The 20,863-nt window shown below is 51.0% G+C and overlaps 1 protein-coding gene across 1 annotated transcript; it reads right to left on the bottom strand.

Annotated features, from left to right (window-relative positions):
* Positions 1–540: 540 nt before the first annotated feature.
* On the bottom strand, positions 541–19,115 carry IL12RB1 (interleukin 12 receptor subunit beta 1). Its single transcript, XM_036847992.1, has 16 exons — positions 19,012–19,115; positions 18,062–18,124; positions 17,027–17,144; positions 16,411–16,580; positions 14,278–14,417; positions 11,340–11,373; positions 10,743–10,865; positions 9,900–9,982; positions 8,818–9,055; positions 6,074–6,241; positions 5,260–5,397; positions 4,733–4,888; positions 3,213–3,347; positions 2,197–2,302; positions 1,802–1,883; positions 541–1,069 (listed from the first exon to the last, which is right to left on the bottom strand). The coding sequence occupies exons 1-16, from the start codon at positions 19,070–19,072 to the stop codon at positions 704–706; spliced, it is 2,181 nt and encodes a 726-aa protein (XP_036703887.1). The 5' UTR covers positions 19,073–19,115; the 3' UTR covers positions 541–703.
* Positions 19,116–20,863: the final 1,748 nt, after the last annotated feature.

Genomic DNA, 20,863 nt, shown 5'->3' with positions numbered 1-20,863 from the left:
AATGAGCCATAGTGACAGCAGCAGCCGCATTTCCATTTTATTTTTATTTTATTTTATTTTTTCACCCCCATTTTACAGGGGAAGAGTCTGAGGCCAGGGAGGGCCAATGCCCCCCTCAGAATGCTTAGAGCCCCCATTCTTTTCCTCACACCTAGATCCTCCAAGCCTGGAGACCCTGCAATGCAGCCAGGAACTCTGCGCCCAGATTCCCCATCCAACGCTTCTGGGACAGGATACCCAGCCCAAGACCCTGGGATCAGCCTGAGACCCTTTGGGCCCCCCTCCAGTCTATCCCACACACCCCCAACAGGCCAACAGCACCCTGCTCCATGCATGCCAGGCCCTGGCCCTGAGTAGCAGCTCCCATTTCATGGCGATTTCTAGGGTTCCCACCACAGGACATGTGGCAACCAGTGCTGGACAGAGTGGGTGTTGGTGGGGGGCACTGACGCCAGAGCCTGGGCAGTGGAGATGGGGTCTGAGTCTCTCCGCCTGGGTTAGACTCCTGCCTGTGTTGTGTGGCCACAGGCCAGCCACTCACCCTCTCTGAACCTCCCTGAGGCTTATTGAAATAGGTTAATAAGACAGCCATGTACCTCAAGGTGGTTATGGGGATTCAGGGCATCACGTGTCTGGAAAGAACAGGCTGGGTATGCAATAAGCACTTAATAACCAGCTGTCGTGATTGCGATCATTGGTCTTCCTATCTGTAAGAGGAGGCAGATGTTTCTGTTTCTCCCTGGGAACAGAATTTGGGGCTCTGCCTTAGGTCTCCCAGGAGCAGCAGGAGTCCAGCTGCCTGGGCAGGGCTGTCTTCCAGACTGTCCTGCCAGCCAGGCCCCAGAGTCCCAGCCTCAGGGCATCCCTGCACCCATTTCCTGTCCTTCAAGGGCAGCTCCGTGTCCAGGGCTGGCTCAGGGGCACCCAGAGGCAGCTTCATCTTCTCCTTGAGAAGCCCAGCTGTGTCCATGTCAGCTCGCTCTCCTTTGTCCCAGGATATGTTCACCACCAGGGCCTCTTGCTGGGACACCTCCTCCGGGAAGTCTGCCGGGCTGGTCCACTGCCAAACCTGGAGAGGGACGGTGGGGTCAAGGCTGTGGGCAGGGCCCTATTTCTCATCCACACAAGGATGGAGTGGACCAGGTCCCTTCTGGCTTAATTCTCTAAAACCCGAGACCAATTCAAGTATCAGTTGGAAGGGCCCCCCCATTTCTCTTTGGAAAATTTCCCCTTCTCTCTTAGTTGATGTGGTTGGGCAGGGCAGTAGCCCCATGCCAGCTCTTGCCATCGGCATGTGATCCTGGCCCAGCCAATCAGAACACTCCTACCCCCTGGTTCTAGTGATAGGCTAAGGGATGGGCATATGACCCAAGCTGGGCCAATCAGTGATGTCCCAGAATTCTGCTCCAGTTAATGGGAAAAATGGGTACCCTGATTCCACAGGGGGAAGGCTGAGCCTGCCTGAGATAGAAGCCTGCAAGGAGGATAGCACCACAAAGAGATGGAGTCCTAGTTCCTGGATCCAGCCATGCCTGAAACCCACCACCCTGGAATTTTTTTCCATCAGGTTCCTTTGTGGAAGTCACTTAAGTTCTGTTTCTGCTACTAGTAAATGACCCACACGAGGTTCCCCTTTGGGTTTCTATTTGCCTGTCTATAAAATTGGGCAGGATTTTGGAGTCCTTGCACCAGTGGGTTGGGGGAAAGTAAAATGAGTTAATGCATGGCCATTACTCTTCAGAGCCCTGGTCCAGATATGGACCCAATAAACAAGACCTGGAATTAGAAAGGGGGCCCTTACCTGCTTCCCCTGGCTGCCAGAGAACTCGACGGCAGTGCTGGCACAAGGTGTGGGCAGGGGTGGGCACAGGTGCCTTACAGCCCTGGGGAGGGAGGAGAACTGGTCAGTGCTTCTGTTCGTTCTTACTTTTTAATTGTTCCGACTTATTTTTTTCATCTCCATTAGGTTATAATAAGGGGAGTGAGGATGTGGCTAAGGGGTCAGGGGTACGGGAGACTGACAGGCCCGGATTGAAATCCCAGCACTGTCCCCACTGCTGGATGCCTGGGCCTGACTATCTGGGCCTCAGTTTCCTCATCTCGAAAGTGGACATAAAAACCTACTTGGGGTGAGCAGTTATTACTATTCTTACTATCACTATTACAGATCATCTCGGGGGAGGGGGTGCAAGTTACCTGTTCAAGCCGAGGTACCCAAAGATTCCCAGGAGAAGGATGCTCACGAAGCTCCCCAAAGATGTGAGGAAGATGGACAAATTGGACAACTCAGAAACCTGGACTTCTGGAAGCAGAAGAGCTTGGGCTGGGGGAGAGCCACCTCCTGCTTCTCATTGAGGAGGGAGTGGGAGGGGCGGGCCTTCCATCAACTCACTGCTGACCCTGGCATACTGTGAATCCCTCTGTGCCTCAGTTTCCTCCTCTGTGAAGTGGGACCCCACCTGCCCTGTGACTATAGGATAAAGCCCTGGCACACAATAAGTGCTCAGGACACCGTAGCTCCAAGAGCCTGCAGGTAGGGCCTGTGAGGTTGCTCCCCTGGACCCAGACCAGCACACCGCACACCCAGTCTGACTCACTGGTTCTCTTGGGACCAGATTTCACAACACGGACAACAGGCAGGGACCGTGGCAGGAACAGGGATCATTTGGTCTCCAAATCTCTCACTGCCACACACCCCCAAGACAATGCAGCCCACCTCCTTATGTTTGTGATGAGATACTCATTCATTCATATTCATTCATTCATTCAATAAATAGCCCCCCTGCTCCCTTCCTCTCCCCAGGAGCCCCAAGGCTGGGGGAGGCAGAGCCCACACAGACACCCCCACCCACTCCCAAGGCGTCAGGCCAGGTAGGAGGGGCAGTGGGAGGGGTGCCCAGAAGGAAGCCTGGAAGGCTTCCTGGAGGAGAGAGCTTTTGGGCTGAGTTTTGAAGGATGAATAGGAGTTTGACAAGGAGACCAAACATTCCAGACAGAGAGGGCTGCAAGGGAAAGGCAGTGTGAGAGAAGGTTCATGAGGGGAAGCTGCAGCGGAGGTGAAGAAGTTGGGAGCAGGTCAGCCTGCGACTTTCTCCTGAGAGGGATGCATGGGGAGCCATGGAAGGATGGAGGGTCAGGGCAGGACTGCTTGCCGACATGTGGGATGGGGCAGTGCATGCTGGGTAAGTACCCAGGCCCGCCCCCTCACTCACCGACGGTGAAGCGCAGGGGCTGGCTCCAGGCGCCCTGCCACTTGGCTGTGTCTGCTCGAACCTGCACCTTGTAGGCTGTGGCAGCCCGCAGGCCCTGGAGGGTGATCTGGGTCTCTGTGGCTTTCACTGACAGCTCTGTGTGCGGGAGGCAGCGTGGGTCCCTAAACCCCCTTTACTCTGGGCTCCACCCTGGGGGTGGGAGTGGGGGCTCACAGACATTTTGCTGAATGATCTTCCCTGAATGCACCCATTCACATCAAGCTTATTTGGAAAATATTCTTCATCAAAATATTCAGTGAATAATGCTGTTTTTTCTCAAATTCTGACCAATTTGCCCTTCACTCGCTCCTAGCCCACTCCATTCCAGCCGCATCTGCCTTCTCCTCAGAGCTCCCTAAAAGTCACCAGGTTCAATCCCAAACCTCAGGGCCTTTGCACTGGCTGTTTCCCTGGCCTGGTTCACCCTTTCGCCAGATAACTACATGGTTTCCTCCCTCACCTCTTTCCTATCTTTAGGGACAAGGTCAGGGTTAACTTTGTCTAAGTTGTTCCCCGAGTGTCCCCAGCACCTCAGCACAAAGTAGGATCTCAGCAAGTGTCTGTGAAATTGGATGACTTTTAAAAAATAAAGCACCCCATAAAATTCTCTAAAATGAGAATACAGTTGTTGGCTGTCATACAGAAGAAAAATTCCTAGAACCCTAAATCCATATTCGTTGTAAATATTCAAGAGGAATATTCTTCAAAAGAAATTTCAGGGAAGTTGGTACATTTGGCCAAATGGGCATTTGGTGCATACATCTTCAGCAATTTGACTTTTGGCCAACTGGTTTTCAGCAAATGGGCTGCTTCCAGCTGTGCCACTGTGAACAAGTCACCGACTCCCATTTGGCCTCATTTATCCCCTCTAAACAACGGAGGGTGACCAAGCTGATGGCAGAATGTCTATGTCTGATGCCGGAGCAGCCCCCGTTCCACCCCCCTCCCCCTTCTACCCCCCTCCCCCCTCTCCCGCCCCTGTGCTGGGCTCGAGGAGGGAAGGCAGGATATAAACCCATGGTCTTGGCGGCCTGGCCTGTTGCTGCAGGAGGTGGATGGGCGAGGCTGTATTCTCGCAAGGCTATGTTACCCAGTGGGGAGGCTGAGGCTCCCAATGTGGGAAATGACAGGAAGTTCCAGCCCTGGTGAGACCTGCCCTATACATCCTCATTTCTTTCCCTCCTACAGGGCAGGAAGGGGCACCTAACGGAGCTCAAATCCAAGCTTGTTTAACCTTTGGGCAGGTGAATCCCGCTCCAGGCCTCAGTTTCCCCATCTGTGGAATGGAGACAGTCATCCCCGTTCCATGGGAGTTGCCGTCTAAAGGGCCAGTCAAGACCCTTGAGTCCAACTCTATTGTTCCATGGGTGTGAAAACCAAGGCCCAGAGAGGGACAGTGAGGTGCCCAGGGTCACACAGCAAGGCAGAACTCAAGCCCAGAGCCCTTCCTCCCCCAGCCAGGCCTGTGCTGCCTCACCTACCGGATACTTGGTTGCTGGCCTCATCCTGGCAGCGCACAACGTACTCCTTCAGGACGCCGGGGCAGGTGCTCAGCAGAGATGGTGTCCAGTCCACAGACACTGAATCCTGGCTGAGTTTCTTTACAGACACATGTTGTGGGCTCCCGGCCTCTGAGGCTGCAACCAACATCCTTTACCACGGTCAGCTCCAAGGGTGCTGGTTGAGTACTTCCTGCCTGCCCAGCCTGCTACTGTCCGGAGACCCAGGGAACCTTGGCCACAGAGTCAGCTGGGTCTGGGTTTGTATCCCAGTTCCACCACTCTTGGTGTCATCACTTCCCCTCTCTGAGCCTCAGTTTCCTTACTATAAAATGGGGCAATGCCTCTCGGGGTATCTTAAGAGTTGACTGAGCTGACTTCTATGTGTCTGGCTTCTGGCCAGGGCCTGATATGCAGTAGGTGCCTCTAAATGGTATTCCCCCTTCCTGATACCCAAGGACACTGCCGAGTCCCCTGGGGAGACCACCCTGCAGGTTTGGGCCACTCACCATTGCCTCCAAAGTGGTAGGTGGACAAGACGGTGGACCACGAGGTGGGCTTCTCCGGGTGTGCAGAGGCAAAGATAGTGATGCGGTAACACTCCTTCTGCCACATTGCCCCAGATCCTTGGCTCAAGCTGTGCATTGCTAGAAGGATTAGCGAGGGCCAGACCAGTAAATAGATTGTGTCCCCACCTCCGCACCTGTGCTATCTGCCAGGAACTCTTAGAGCACTCCTACCCATGCTTCAAAGCCCTTGCACCAATGTCCCCTCCTCCAGGATTCCGTCCTCATGCCCCTTCCCAACCCGTCCCCACCCCCTCCAGCACAGCTCCTACTCTACGGCACCGGGGTGTCTGCATCCAGCTCTGTCTCCCCTGGCTGGGAGCTCTTTGAGGGCCAGACTGAGGCCGAGGCTTCCTGGGGCCCCGGCCAAGACCACGTCAGAGAGTGAGAGGCTGCTTGGGCCATTTGGCACCCTCCCTTTCCCTCCAGAGGCCTCATTAATTTGCCACCTGCATCTTGCTAGCTGCCACCTTTCCTGGCATGGGTGAATGTTTAACAAACACCCTGGGACGTGAGACTTATTACCCGCTGGGGTGCAACCTTCCCAGGGCTGAGCCCTGACACCCCAGGATCCCAGCAGGAAGCTCCAGACCTGCATGAGTGGGAGGGTCTGTCTTGGCCTGTCCCCACCTCTGTGTAACCTTGAGCAAGTGGCAAGACCTCTCTGGGCCTCAGACACCCCACACGGACGATGCCTGTAGGTTTGCGCTGACCAGGAGCTCTAACGGAGGATGCAGGGCAACCGATATTACGGTACCCATTCCAGCAGGGTCCCGGTCCTGGGGTGCCGTCAGGATGCAGGTGGCAAGGCTCTCGTCCTGGCCCTGGGGCTGCCACTCAATGCAGTACGTCATGCCCTGGGCCCGGGCTGGCCAATGCATGGTGGTCCTGTTGGCTCCAGTACTGATATTCAGAACCCCTGGTTCTGGAAGAAGACAAGGGAGGCACGTCAGAATAGCTGCCTCATGCTCCCCCCACATCCCAAGGCCCCTATAGCCCCATCCCACCCTCTTGACAAGCTCTAACCCCCCAGGGCCAGGAGTGTCTGTATCTGGCTCTGTCTCCCTACGCTGGGGGCTGCCAGGATGGGGGCTGAGCACAGAGGGGACAGCAAGGGCTGTTTGAATGAATCGAGTCCTCCCCCAGCCTGACTGTGGGTTCCCTGCCAGGATGCCCACAATCAGTGCTCCCTATGCTGCCACTACTACCCTGTCAGGCTAGTGGGCATCTCCTGGTCCAGCAGATGCCTGGCCACCCACCACCCACCTTGCCCAGCGGTGGGTGGCTGTGGTGGAGGAGGAGCCTCCCGGCTGGACCAGAGCTCGGAACCCCGAGGACAGACCCACTCAGCCCCCTGGGCTCATCTCTCCCACTCCCTACAGCAAGGGCACCTGTACCAACCTGAGAGGTGGGTACTGCTTCCAATTCTAAGGACAGTAACTATCACTTATTGAGTTCCGACTGTATGCGCCAGGCCAGTGCCGAGCATTTTACAGGCGCCACTTTCCCACAAAGTGGGACCATGATCATCCCAATGATATAAAAACTGAGGCTCGAAGCCGGAGAGCCACCAGCCCAAGGTCACATAGCGAGGCTGTGGCCCAAACCACACCAGGAGCTGACCGACTTGCTGCTGTGCCACCCTGGCAAGTGGCTTCATCTGTCTGAGCCTCAGTCATCTCATCTCTGAAATGGGCATGATCATAACAGACCAGCTGGGTGATCAGCAAGATCAGGACTAAGGTGAAGCGAGCAGGGCACTAATCTCGGGCATGAAATTAAGGAGGCGCCAAAGAACTCAATCACCGAGATCAACACTCTTCTAATGCAATATTTTTTTAAAAAATCAAAATGAACCTAAAAGTATGTACTGAGTACTATTCATGGTTGCCAAACAATGGAAACAGCTCAGATGTCCGTCAGTGGAAAAACAGATAAACAAAATGGGGCCCATCCACACAGTGGAATATTACTCAGCCATAAAAAGGAATGAAGCACTGATGCACGCTACAATGTGGATGAATCTTGAAGACATCAGGCTGAGTGAAAGAAGCCAGACACAAAAGGTCACATAGTATATGATTAATTTCTATGAAATGTCCAGAGCAGGCAAATCCACAGAGACAGAAAGCAGATTGGTTGTTGTCAGGGGCTGGGGGAGGGGGATGGGGAGTGACTGCTAAGGGGGACAGGGTCTCCTTTTGGGCGTGATGAAAAGGTTCTGGAACTAGACAGAGGTGATGGTTGCACAACATTGTGAATGTAATTAATGCACCAAATTGTACTTGTTAAAATGGTTCATTCTGATATGTGAACTTTACCTCAAAAAAATACATATGTTTATATACATACATATAAACCTTAATTTTTAAATTTTAGATTTATTTTTTTGAGGTAACACTGGTTTATAATATTATAATAATAAAAATGTTTCATGTGTGCAACATTATATTTGGACTTCTGAATACCCTACTGTGTGCTCACCATGAAAAATTTAGTTTCCATCTGTCACCGTACGGTTGATCCCCTTTACCCCTCCCCTCCCCCTGCCTCTTCCCCTCTGGTAACCACTAATCTGTTCTCTATATCTATGTATTAGTTTTGGCTTGTCCATTTATTTATTCAGTTGTTTGTTTGTTTGGTTGGTTGGTTGGTTTTTATATTCCACATCTGAGTGAAATCATAGGGTATTTGTCTTTCTCCAGCTGAATTGTTTCACTAAGCATAATATCCTCAAGGTCCACACATGTTGTCTCAAATGGCAACATTTCATTCTTTTTTATGGCTGAGTAGTATTTCATTGTATACATGCACCACATCTTTTTTATCCATTCATCCATTGATGGGCACTTAGGTTGTTTCCACATCTTGGCTATTGTGAATAACGCTGCAATGAACATAGGGGTGCATATATCTTTTCCAATTATGTTTTCTTTTTCTTTGGATAAATACCCAGAAGTGGAATTGCTGGATCATATGGTAGTTCTAGTCTTAATTTTCTGAGGAATCTCCATACTGTTTTCCATAGTGGCTGCACCAATTTACATTCCTGTCAACAGTGTATGAAGGTCCCCTTTTATCCACATCATCGCCATTGATTTTTTCATTGTATATAAATATATGTATATATTTAATATATGTATACATGTATATAAAATGAGCAAAATGTCTAGATTTTAAATAAAGACAGGATCAACCCTGTATTTGCACGACCCTGCCTTTCTTGCCACACCCTGATCTTGGCCCTGGTCCCAATAAAACTTTATTTACAAAAACAAGTGTTTGGTCTGGGCCACAGTTTGCCAGTGAGAATTTTTTTAACTATTACACTATAACGCTATGCATTTTTTAATGCTATGCATTTTGAATACTGACTTTACACTCTCCTAAATTAGACACCCCATTACATTTTTGTGCCTCACTTGCTTCACCCTAGTCTAGCTGAGGCTCAGAGTACGTGCTCAGCTCCAAGGGCCCCCCCCACTGCCCAGCCAAAGGTACCTGAGTGGGTGTAGGCAGGAATGTGCCATGTCTGGTTGGGACCGGGGCCAAAGCGATTCCGGGAAACGACAGTCAGGTCATAGGCGGCACCCGAGAGGATGAGCTTTTTCTGCAGGCGCAGAGTCCTCGTGGCCTTGGCCTTACATGGGCAGGACAGCATATGCAGGTGGACATGGTAGGTCAACTCCATGCCCGAGTCGGGCCCGAGGCAGCCTTCTGGAAGCTCCAGCTGGGGCAGCTGTTGTGAGTGTGAGAGATGGTTTGTGGGGACCTGAACATGCACGTCGTCCCTGTGGGTTGACATCAGGATGCTGCCCACGAGCACAGGCTCATCCACGGGCCACAGCTGATGACATATGTGAAAATTTTAAAAAAATAGTAAACCTCAGTGCTGGCAAGGCTGCTGGGAAACTGACACATCCACTGCTCATTGGTTTAGGGGGAGGGGGGAATAATTTGGCAAAACCCACTGAAAGCCAGAGAAAAAAAATATTTCCGTCTTTGGACCCAGTTACTTCGAGCCTGGAAATTTTTCCTAAGAAAAGGAATTCAAATTATAGGAAACCTAGGAAGAGAAGGAGCTTCACTACAGCTTTCTCATGCCAGCCCATTGGGGACCTGGCTGAATCAATTATGGTGAAGCCAGGGGTTGAAATGTATGGTGAGTTTGCCCAGACTCAGGCAGGGGATTTCCCCTCTGCGCCTCAGTTTCCTCCTCTGGAAAATGGGTTCATTCGACTGTACTTAATGAGTTGTTTGGGGGACTTCAAAAAAATCATCGCCCATCCAGACCAGCACAGTCAACCCCCTCCTGGCCTTCCAGCTTCCACGTGAGCTCCCCAAAATCTGCTCCCCCAATGGCTGCCAGAGGGAGTCTGTGAACACCTGAGTCCAGCCATATCCTTCCTCTGCTCACACACCCTCCATGGCTCCCCATTACCTTCAGAGTTCAACCCACAGTCCTTCCAGTCCCTACCACCTCCACGACTCATCTCCCTCCTTTTAAACACTTCCACTCCAGCCTCTTGTCTCCTTCTCTCTGTCCTCAGGCCACCCCCACAGGCCTGCGATGTTCCCATTACCTGCTCATGCAAGGTCACCTGCCTCCTCCCATCCGGGCGGAGCTGCTCCACGGAGAACCTCACCTTGGCCTGTGGGGGGGGTTCTGCAATGAGACAGCAAGACAGTGACACTGGGGGTGGGGCCCTTGCTCACAACGTCCTGCAGACCCTGGATGGGGACCCGGGACCTTTTCCTTCCCTCCCATGAAACACAGGATTCCATGGGTCGTTAAGTAGTCTTCAAAATCTGCAAACACGGAGATCCACTCCACGACAGTGTGAATATACTTAATGCAACTGGCTAAAAATGGTTAAAATGGCAAATTTTATATTATGTCTTTTTTTACTACAATTAAAAAAAAAAAATCTGAAAACAGCCGTCGGAGTTGTTTCCCAGCAGATACGCACTTGGGTGGGCAGGAGGAAGCTCCAGCTCAAAGGGTAGGGGGACAAATGTTGACAGTCACCCCCCCATCTCTCCCTCTCACCCCCACCTCGGGCCACGTCTCCACTCTGGAGCTGCCCTGGCTCCAGCTTCCTGTATCATTTGGGAAAATCTGCCTTCACGACACAGCCACTTGCACCCATCGACTCCTTGTTTGGCTTTCAAAGAACAAAACCCACCAAACTAATTGGAAGGAGAGAAAGACTGATAAATGTTTTCTTTTTATTATGGATTTGCCACATTTTACAAAGTGAAACTTGCCCACTGCCCTGCCACCTTGCACTAATTTTCCCTAATTTCTTCAGCAGCCTTATTTCTAACATCCATCACGTTATTGCTAACACTCACCACCTTATTTCTAATACCACTACCATCTTTCTAACGCCTGTCTCCCTTCCTGTGGTCCAGGGTGCTCTCACCGGGGGGGATGCACACAGGGCTGCTCCAGCTGCTCCAGGGACCTCCGGGGACCCCTGGCCTCAGCCGTCGCCGCAGCTGGAATTCCTGGGCCGTGTCCGTCTCCAAGGGGCAGAGGCATGACTCTGGGGAGAAGCAGATCAAACATCAAGCAAAGGGGCTGTCCCAAAGCCAGGAGCACCCAGGGCTTGGCACTGGTCACTTAGCCATCATGCACATATTAAGTTCCAACTGTGTACATGCACTTATTGAGTGTCAACTGTGTACAAGCACTTATTGAGAGCTAATCATGTGCCGGACCCTGGGGACACAGCCAGAATAGGCCAGGTCCTGTGCTCTTGGGGCCTCAAGGATCACCCACTTCTTCTACCGTTTGGAGTTCAAGTCTCAGCAAGGCCACCTACTAGGGATGTGAACTTGGCCAAAGGCTTCACAAGCCCAAGCCTTTGTTTCCTCACCTGTGAAATGGGAATAATCCAATACTGAACTACAGGGAGGCGCAAACAAGCCTACAGAGAATTTAACACTGGGCCTAGCACACAGTGGGTGCCTAATTAATGCTAACTTGCTACTGCTGTCGTTGTCACTATTATTCTCACCGAAGTCAGCATCATCCTGACGTCCACAGTCGCCCTAAAACAAGACCATATTTATACATTGTTTTACATTTGGGTGTTGAAAATTCTAGCTCTTTTGAAATTTTCAACAATTATTTTGCTAAATGCAACATGGAACCCTGGATTGGATCTGAGAACAGAAAGAGAACATTCTTGGAAAAGCGGGTGATAGTCCAAATAAACTCTGGAATTTAGTTCATTGCAAGGGACCAGTGACAGACGGACTTGGCAATGAAAGCCATTAACCTGTGGGGAAGCTGGGTGAAGGTTCTATGTACTTCTTTGTAACTTTTCTGAAAATCTAAGATTATTCCAAAATAAAAAAGTTTTTTTTTTTTTTAAAGAATTATTTGGGGGAATTTCCTTGCAGTCCAGTGGTTAGGACTTGGCACTTTCACTTCCGGGGCCTGGGTTCAATCCCTGGTCAGAGAACTAAGATCCCACAAGCCGTGTGTCGAGGCCAAAAATTAAAAAATAAAATAAAATAAAATAATTATTTTAGGAGGCAAAATTATATTTTTATAACTTCCTAAATAAATATTTTAAGAGACAAAACCTATCTGTCTGTGGTGTCATGGATGAGGAGAGGCAAGTTTAGGAGCCAGCTAGCCCCACACTCCCCGGCTGATGCTGAGAGGTCCCTGGACATCCTGAGCCTCAGTTTCCTCATCTGCAAAGGGGGGCTGAGAGGGTCCACTGAAGAGTGTGTTAGGGGGCTGGAGATAAAAAGTAAAGAGATGTCGCTTCCCAACAGGAGTCCCATGTCACCTGCCTCTGACTGATCCGAACCCATTCACTTGATGGGAAAACTGAGGCTCAGGGAGGGGCACAACATTTGGAGGGAAGATGGGGCTGAAACTGAGGCAACTCCCTGGACTCAAGATGCTCCCAGGCTGAGGGAGGGGGAGACACCACAATTCAGAAGCTGGGGGGGGGGTCTCTGTCTCTCCCAAACTCCCTGGGGACTTGGTCAGGGCTGAGGTTTCTTGCAAGCCTAGGCTTGCCCTGCCTGCAGGGGACAGAGGGGAGAATAGAGTAGCTGAAGAATGAATGAAGGTCCAAAGAAGACATACAGATGGCCAATAGATACATGAAAATGTGTTTAACATCACTAATCATCAGGGAAATGCAAATCAAAACCACAGTGAGATCTCATCTCACACCTGTCAGAATGGTTATCATCAAAAAGACAAGAGATAACAATTGTTGGCGAGGATGTGGAGAAAAGGGAACCCTGTGCACTGTTGGTGGGGACGTAAATTGCAGCAGCCACTATGGAAAACAGAGTCCAAGTTCCTCAAAATATTAAAAATAGAGCTACCATATCATCCAGCAATACCACTTCTGAGTACTTATCCAAAGAAAAGCAAAACACTAATTGGAAAAGGTACATGCACCTTCATGTTCACTGCAGCATTATTTACAGCAGCCAAGATGTGAAAGCAATCTTAGTGTCCATCGATGGATGAATGGATAAAGAAAATGTGGTACATGTATCAATGGAATATTATTTAGCCATAAAAAGAAGGAAATCCTGCCATTTGCAACATGGATAGTCCTTGACGGCATTATGTTGAGTGAAATAAGTCTGACAGAGAGAGACAAATATTGTATGATCTCACTTACAGGTGAATTTAAAACGAACAAAAAACCAAACTCATAGATACAGAGAACAGAGTAGTGGTTGCCTGAGGTGAGGGGTAGCGGGTGGGCGAAATGGGTGAAGGTGGTCAAAAGATACAAAGCTATCAATATAAAATAAATAAGTCCTGGGGATGTAATGTACAGCATGGTGACTATAGTTAACAATACTGAACTGTATTGTCTGAAAGTTGCTAAGAGAGTAGATCTTAAAAGTTCTCATTACAAGAAGCAAAATCTGGAACATGCCTGTGTGGTGACGGATGTTAAACAGACTTATTGTGGTGATGATTTCACAATGTATACAAATATCAAATCATGTTGTACACTTGAAATTAATATAATTTTGTATGTCAGTTACATCTGAATTAAAAAAGGAGGGACAGGGCTTCCCTGGTGGCGCAGTGGTTGAGAATCTGCCTGCCAATGCAGGGGACACGGGTTCGAGCCCTGGTCTGGGAAGATCCCACATGCCGCGGAGCAACTGGGCCCATGAGCCACAATTGCTGAGCCTGCGCGTCTGGAGCCTGTGCTCCGCAACAAGAGAGGCCGCGATAGTGAGAGGCCCGCGCACCGCGATGAAGAGTGGCCCCCGCTTGCCACAACTGGGGAGAGCCCTCGCACAGAGACGAAGACCCAGCACAGCCATAAATAAATAAATAAATAAAATAAAAAAAAAAAGGAGGAACTTCCCTGGCGGTCCAGTTAAGACTCTGTGCTCCCAATGCAGCGGACAAGGGTACAGTCCCTGGTCGGGGAACTAAGACCCCGCATGCCACACAGCATGGCCTAAAAAAAAAAAAAAAAAAAAGGAAAGGAGGGAGGGAGGGAGGAATGGTGGAAAGGTAGTTTCCTGAAAGAGGCAGCCCTTGAGCTGGACCCTGAAGGTGAGTTGGATTCACATGTGCTCAGGTGGAGAGGAGGGCATGCAGGTGGAAGGAACTGCATATACCAAGGCAAAGACGCTGGAAATCCAGGCCATGGGCAAAGAATGATGGCCATTCAAAAAGGGGCCAGAGGAAGCATGAGGCAAGTGAGGGAACCTAGGGCCAGCTGAAGATAAGGATGCCTTACTGAGGGTAGTGGGGAGCCATGGAGGGTGTGTGAGCAAGGGAGATCACAATCAGATCTTCATGTCAGAGAGACCCAGAGGCTAAACATGGGTCAAGAGTGGAGGCCAGGTGGGAAGGGTGATAGATACAGAGATTGCAAAACTGATGGAAGAAGTGTGAGGGTGCCCTGTGCCTGTGCAAACCCCTGATCTGGGGAATAAACTCACCAACTTCCACGGGCTGCCAGGTGTCCGGTGCCGGAACTGTACCTCAGCACCATCCTGGTGGGCTGGGGTCTCCCACTTCATGAGCAGCTGCCCCGCTGACCTGGACACCTTGATGTTTCCTGGAGGAGGGTCGTATTTAACTGGAAGCAGAGTTGGGGGTGGGAAGGGGAAGCCGGCATGTGTGTGAGCTGTTGGTCCTGAAAATTCTGGAAAATCTTCCCATGATCCTCCTGGCCCAGAGTAACCCACCAAGCTCCCAAAATTTGAATCAGAGACACCTCTACAGGTCCCATCTAAGCCTGGGGTTCTATGGGTCAAAGAGTTAAGATTTATACACAGGATCCTATTAGTAAAGGTGTCTTTAAAATATTAATACACATTGCTGGCAAGGCTGTGGTGAGACAGGCACTTTTGTAAATTGCTGATGAGAGGGTAATTAACTGATTCTATTTTTTTCTGAAGGACTATTAGGGAAATCTTACTAACTTTTTAACCTCACTTCAAGAAGCCTGGCCTGAGGAGAGACATCTGTCATGCTTTCTGCATCTCGGTCATACTGTGCCTGATTCTAGCTCAGGGTCTTTGCACTTGCTGTATCCTCTGTCTTGCTGTATCCACACCTCCCCATCTTTATTCCTACTGGATCTTTTTCATCCTTGAGCTGGAGCCCTCCCTGACCTCCCAGCAGTATCTCATCATGTGTAATGATCATGCCTTGTCCATCACCCTACATGAATCTGGGCTCCATGAAGGCAGGGACAGGGTTGGGATTAGGGTGAGGAGAGTGAGGCAAGGTTGTACAAATACAGGGTCAGATCCTGTCTTTATTTGAAGTTCTGGGGAATTCCCTGGTGGTCCAGTGGTTAGGATTCTGCACTTCCACTGCAGGGGGTGTGGGTTCAATCCCTGGTCGGGGAAGTAAGATCCCGCGTGCCATGCAGTGCGGCCAAAAAAAAAATCTGATATTTGATTTGTCATGGCTTTTTTTTTTTTTTGCATTAATATTGATTTTTTTTAAATGTTGCATCATGGGACTTCCCATGATGGTCCAGTGGTCAGTACTCCACACTCCCAATTCAGGGGACCTGGGTTCGATCCCTGGTCAGAGAACTAGATCCCACATGCATGCTGCAACTAAGAGTTCGCATGCCGCAACTAAAAGATCCCACATGCTGCAACTAAAAGATCCCGCATTCTGCAACAAAGAACCCTCATGTGGCAACAAAGATCCTGCATGCCACAACTAAGAGCCGGCACAGCCAAATAAGTAAATAAATAAATATTCAAAAAGAAAAGTTGCATCATGATATGGTTTATAATGACTATTGAGGTTTTTTGGCACCCCCATAACATTTTGTGGCCAAGGAGCGTGCCTAATTCATCTCACCCTTGTCCCAGCCCTGTGCTGTGACCTCCATTGGCCTTGCCCACGTCCCCTATGACTGAGCATGGCACACGGTAGCAGTTCAACGAGTATAAACTAAGTGTATGTTATTGATTCGTGAAAACAGATTTTAAAGACCGAACACGGGGGACTTCCCTGGTGGCACAGTGGTTAAGAATCCGCCTGCCAATGCAGGGGACACGGGTCCGATCCCTGGCCCGGGAAGATCCCACATGCCGCAGAGCAACTAAGCCCGTGTGCCACAACTACAGAGCCTGTGTTCTAGAGCCTGCGAGCCACAACTACTGAGCCCGTGTGCTGCAACTACTCAAGCCTGCGCACCTAGAGCCCGTGCTCCACAACAAGAGAAGCCACCGCAAAGAGCAGCCCAAGCGCCGCAAGGAAGAGTAGCCCCTACGCTCTGCAACTAGAGAAAGCCCGCACACAGCAATGACGACCCAATGCATCAAAAAAAAAAAAAAAAAAAAAATTATAAGACCCAACAGGGTCTTGGCCACATTACAGTATCAAGGAGAAACTGGAAGCTACCTAAATGTTCATCAGTAGGGGACCAGTAAGGGGACCATGAATGACTCTGCCAGGTCACATGACAGTGTTGGATGTAAAAACAGCTGGCAGTATCCAGCCCCTTGCCAGGGACTCAGAATTCCCCCAGGTCTAGGCTTGGGGACCAGAGGCTTCTCTGGGTGAGGAAGTGGTAGTGGGGAGGAGGAGAACAGGGTGCTGACCTGAGCTGTAGAGGTTCAGGGTAATGTTGGGGGACTTCTCTGTCCAGTTGGCAGCCCGGGATTCCACCCAGAGAGTGACAGCGTGGAGCACGGGTATGCCATCCTGGTCGGAGAACTGCAGCTTGGTGGCTGAGCCCGCGGCAAAGTAGCAGCAGCGCCCAGGCTTGAGGCTGTGGGAAGGAGGGTGTTGGTACTGAGTCTCAGCGGCCACAGCAGATGATGTGCATCACATCCCAGTATCCTTTTCTTCCCCTTTTACTCCCGCTCCCCAGCCTGGGGGTTTCTTAGGGATCAACTTGGGACTAAGGGATTTGGAGGATCCCAGAATCTCCTAACGTGGGCTGCCACAGAGAGAAGGAAGAAATGAATAGATGGATGAGAGAAGGAAGAAATGAATAGATGGATGAATAAGTCACAGGGTGAGGATGTAGGAAGGACCACAGGGATCCTAACTGCCGCCCAAACTGGATACCCACCCATGCTGACCCCACAACACAGATCCCCAACCCTCCCTTCTGACAGGAGAAACTGAGGCCCAGGAAGAGGCAAAGACACTGCCGAGGTCATACATCTGAGAGTAGAGGCAGGGGGTCAGGAGCAAGGGCAGGATTCTCACCAGCATCTCAGGAAGTGGCTGACCCCAGCTACAGGGCCCTCATATTCCCAGGAACATTCATAACCAGCGTTGCTGAGTATCCGGTAGCAGTTTAGGTCCCGGGGGCCCGAAGCTAAGCCTGGAGGTTTGAGAACAGACTAGAGTGGGGGGGGGGCGGGGTCCCCAAACTGACACACCCCAGAGAGGAATCTTTGTGACACTTATGCAATCCGGTGTCACCTCAGCCTAAACACGCTGTGACTTCCAGCACCTACCTGTGCCCTTCCCGCATGTCTCCTGCCATCTCCCTTGCACCTCCTCCTCCAGCCACTTCAGCCTCCTCACTGGTCCTCAAACACACCAGGCTCACTCCTACCTCAGGACCTTTGCACGTGCTATGCCCTCTGCCTGAAATGTCCTTGCCCCAGATCTTGACATTCCAATTTCTCCTTCTGTGTCACCTCCTCAAGCACTAGGCTATTTGAAGCAGCCCCCTCCCCCTCCAGCCCTCACCCTGCTCTGTTTTTTTTCATAGCACGTCATTGTATGCAGGATATGCATTTGTGTGCCTCTTGTCCACCTCCTGTGCTAGGCTGTGACCCCAGGAGGACAGCTGGGCTCGCAGCTGACTCCTTCATGTCTAGAACTGTGTCTGCACGTAGTACGTGCTTGGTAAATATTTCTTGAGCAAAAGAATAGATGAAATGCCTTGCCCAGTGGCAGATTAGTGAGTTTGTTACAAGCATGAATGTTCCAGCAATGCTTGCCTCGGAGCAACTTCAAAATGTTTAACAGCTGCTTAGCCCCACATGCTGACCAATCAGGATGGACACAGACACCAGTCCTGCGACCCTGTTAGGGAGCAGATGAGGCTTACAGAGGTGACTGCTCCAGGACACCTGAGTTTGGTGAGGACAGGCCATCAGGCTGTCGGGTTGGGGCTCCCGAGACCCGTCTTTGGCTGGGCAGGAGGGAGCTGAGGGAGTGGCCGCTAGGGATGGGTCAGTCAGAGTCCAGTACAACCCCTTCCTCCCACGATGGGGAACTGCCCCAGACCTGACTCTGCATCTGGATACGGCGGGTCCTGAAAACAGCACCCCATGGTGCCACAGGCTTCAGCTGCAAAGGCAATGAAGAGATAATGACAGTCTCAGCCTTTCACTGCAGGGGAGGGGGCTTGCCCAGTGACCATCCATGCACCTGCCCACTTTCCCATCCTTGCACCCACCAACCCATCCACCTTTCTATCCATCCATCCATCCATAAATCCATCCATCTGTCCATCCACCCATCCACTCATCTATTCAGCCATCCATCTTTCCACCCACCCACCCATCCATCCATTCATCCATCCTCCCACCCCCTCATCTATCCATACATACACGCATCCATCCATCCACCCACCCATCCAGCTCTCGGGCCGTTCCTCTAAAGCAATCCAGGGTCCCCTGTACCTCTCCCTTTTGCTGGTCTCCAGCCCTGCCTGACCTCTAAAAGCCCTGAAACCTTGCTGATCTCCAGTTTACAGAGAGGGAAACTGAGGCACAAAGAAGTTGCCCAAGGTCATGCAACAGCAGAGCTGGGATGAGAGTCCAAACCTAGTCATCTGCTGGGGGCTGGGTCCCTTCCCATTCGATTCCACAAGATGGAGAGAGAGTATGTATATTACATACACTGGGTACATAACACTATATTTTATATATATGTATATTATATATATACTTGGTCTTTATCCCTTCCTTAGCTATTTCTCATTAAACTCTGGGATGTGGGAAAGATTCAGAGCTTCAGCCCACTCCACAGAAGACAAAATTAAGACCAGAGGGGAGATGCCCAAGTCTGACATCAGAATCCATGATTATCCAGCTCACATTTGACAGAGGGAAAGACTGAGGCACAGAGACACAGAAACAACCCTGGGACCCGGGTCCACAGCCCTCCACATACACACACACAGCCCCCACGCCCCGGCAAGAAGAACCGTGACTCCAGGGTAGGGGACTCACCGCCCTGCCGGGGGAGCAGGAGGAGAAGGAGGAGGACCAGCCTGGTCACCCGTTGCCCCATCCGGTCCTCGAAGAGGGCAGCAGCCCCAGACGAGCTTCTGTGCTGCTGGAGAGGCCCCAGCCACCCAGTCCTCACCCAGGAACACATTAAAGCTTAGCAAGAAAAACTAAAAAGAAAAAAAAAAAGTTAGGTGTCATGGCCCCTCCCAGGGCAAGTCAAACTAAAAGAGAAACCCAGGAAGTCAGCCTGTGGGTGGTGGCCTCATTCAGACCACAAACACACCCGAGCTCTGGACCCTGAGCCCCAGGTCCGGGGGGTCTTCTCTGCTGGCCCCAGACTGAAGCGGGACACTGGGTGAGAGCCCCATGGGTGGCCTGGGGCTCTGTGCCCTTGGCCAGGTCTCCAGCCCTCTCTGGCCCACTTCTGAGACTTAGGAGCTAAATGGGAGGCCAGGGTCTTCAGACGTCAGAGTTCACTCTCCCAATAAATTGTTATGAAGTGCTTGCTGTAGGCTGGGCCCTCCGAAAATGTCCACCTCCCCATTTCCCGAACTCCAGCCTCAGGGCACCCTGGGTTCCAGGTCTGGAAGAGTCTCCTTGCTTCCTTTAGACTCAACTTTGTCTTTTTTCTGTGTCTTTTTCTCAGCCAGAGGTGGAGAGGTTGGGGGGCGGGGGGGGGGGTCTCAGTTTCTGACCCTCTCTCCCCACTGTCAGCAAAGGCCCAAAATGTCCATGGAGAAGAGCTGATTCATGCTACAAAGTGGATGAACCTCCAAAACAACAGGCTGAGTGAAAAAAGTCAGACACAGCAGCCCATATGTTGTATGATTCTATGTATATGAAATGTCTGGAACAGGCAAATCCACAGAGACAGAAGGTAGATTAGTGGTTGTCAGGGGCTGGGGGAGGGGAATGGGGAGTAACTACTCATGGGGATGGGGCTGCATTTTGGGGTGCGGAAAATGTTTTAGAACTAGACAGAGGTAATTGTTGTACCATATAGTGAATATTCTAAATGTCACTGAACTGTATATATTAAAATGGTTAATTTTATGTTATGTGATTTTCACCTAAAAAAAAAACGTTCTCGGAGCCCAGGTGGGCAAAGAACAGGGTAAGGGTCTCTCCTGAGGGAAAGCATCAGGGGAAACTGAGGCCCAAGAGGCCAGGAGGAAGTCCTTTCTCTGAGAGCCAGTCCTGAGGGGCAGCTGGGCTGGCCAGGGTCAGGCGCCCAGCAGGCCATGAAGTCAGAGCCATCGGAACAAAGAGGCAGTGTTCTAGGCCTGGCACAGTGGGGACGGGGACCCTGTGACCCTGCACAGAGCAGTCTTCACAGGCAGCAGGGCCCAGGCCAGGCCAGGGGGCGGAGTCAGTTTGAGGCCTGGGGGAGGGTCAGAGACAGAGAGAGACAGAGACATAAAATGGAGAGAAATGTAAAGATAGAAGGGACCACTGGAGATAGGGGTAAACCCATGGCCCCCCTCTCAATGATCCTGAGACCCCTACCTCAGGTGCCCCATTTCGCAGATGGAGAAACTGAGTCCAGAGACACCCAGACCACTCAGGGCCCCAGCTAGAGGTGAAAACATGGATGCAAACCCTGAGGCAGGACGCCCCCCACAGTGGGGCTGAGCTTTGCACCTTCCAGAGTAAAGCCCATGCTCCAGGGCTACTCCCTACCTCCCACCAACCCCCCTCCCAAAAGTTGGGCCTCCCAGGCCTCAGCTTCCCCATGTGCAAATGGGCTAGAGTGTGGATAAAAGAGGGTTGCTGCCCACCAGACAGCCAGTATGATTTGTCATTCTTTGGGGGCTCTCAGTGGCCTCTGCTCTTGTCACACCTCTTTCCCATC

The sequence above is a fragment of the Balaenoptera musculus genome, chromosome 3 (assembly GCF_009873245.2).
Source record: "Balaenoptera musculus isolate JJ_BM4_2016_0621 chromosome 3, mBalMus1.pri.v3, whole genome shotgun sequence".
In the NCBI taxonomy this organism is placed as follows: Eukaryota; Metazoa; Chordata; class Mammalia; order Artiodactyla; family Balaenopteridae; genus Balaenoptera; species Balaenoptera musculus.
Note: the sequence above shows the minus strand (reverse complement) of the source record. Positions and strands in the feature narration are given on the sequence as shown.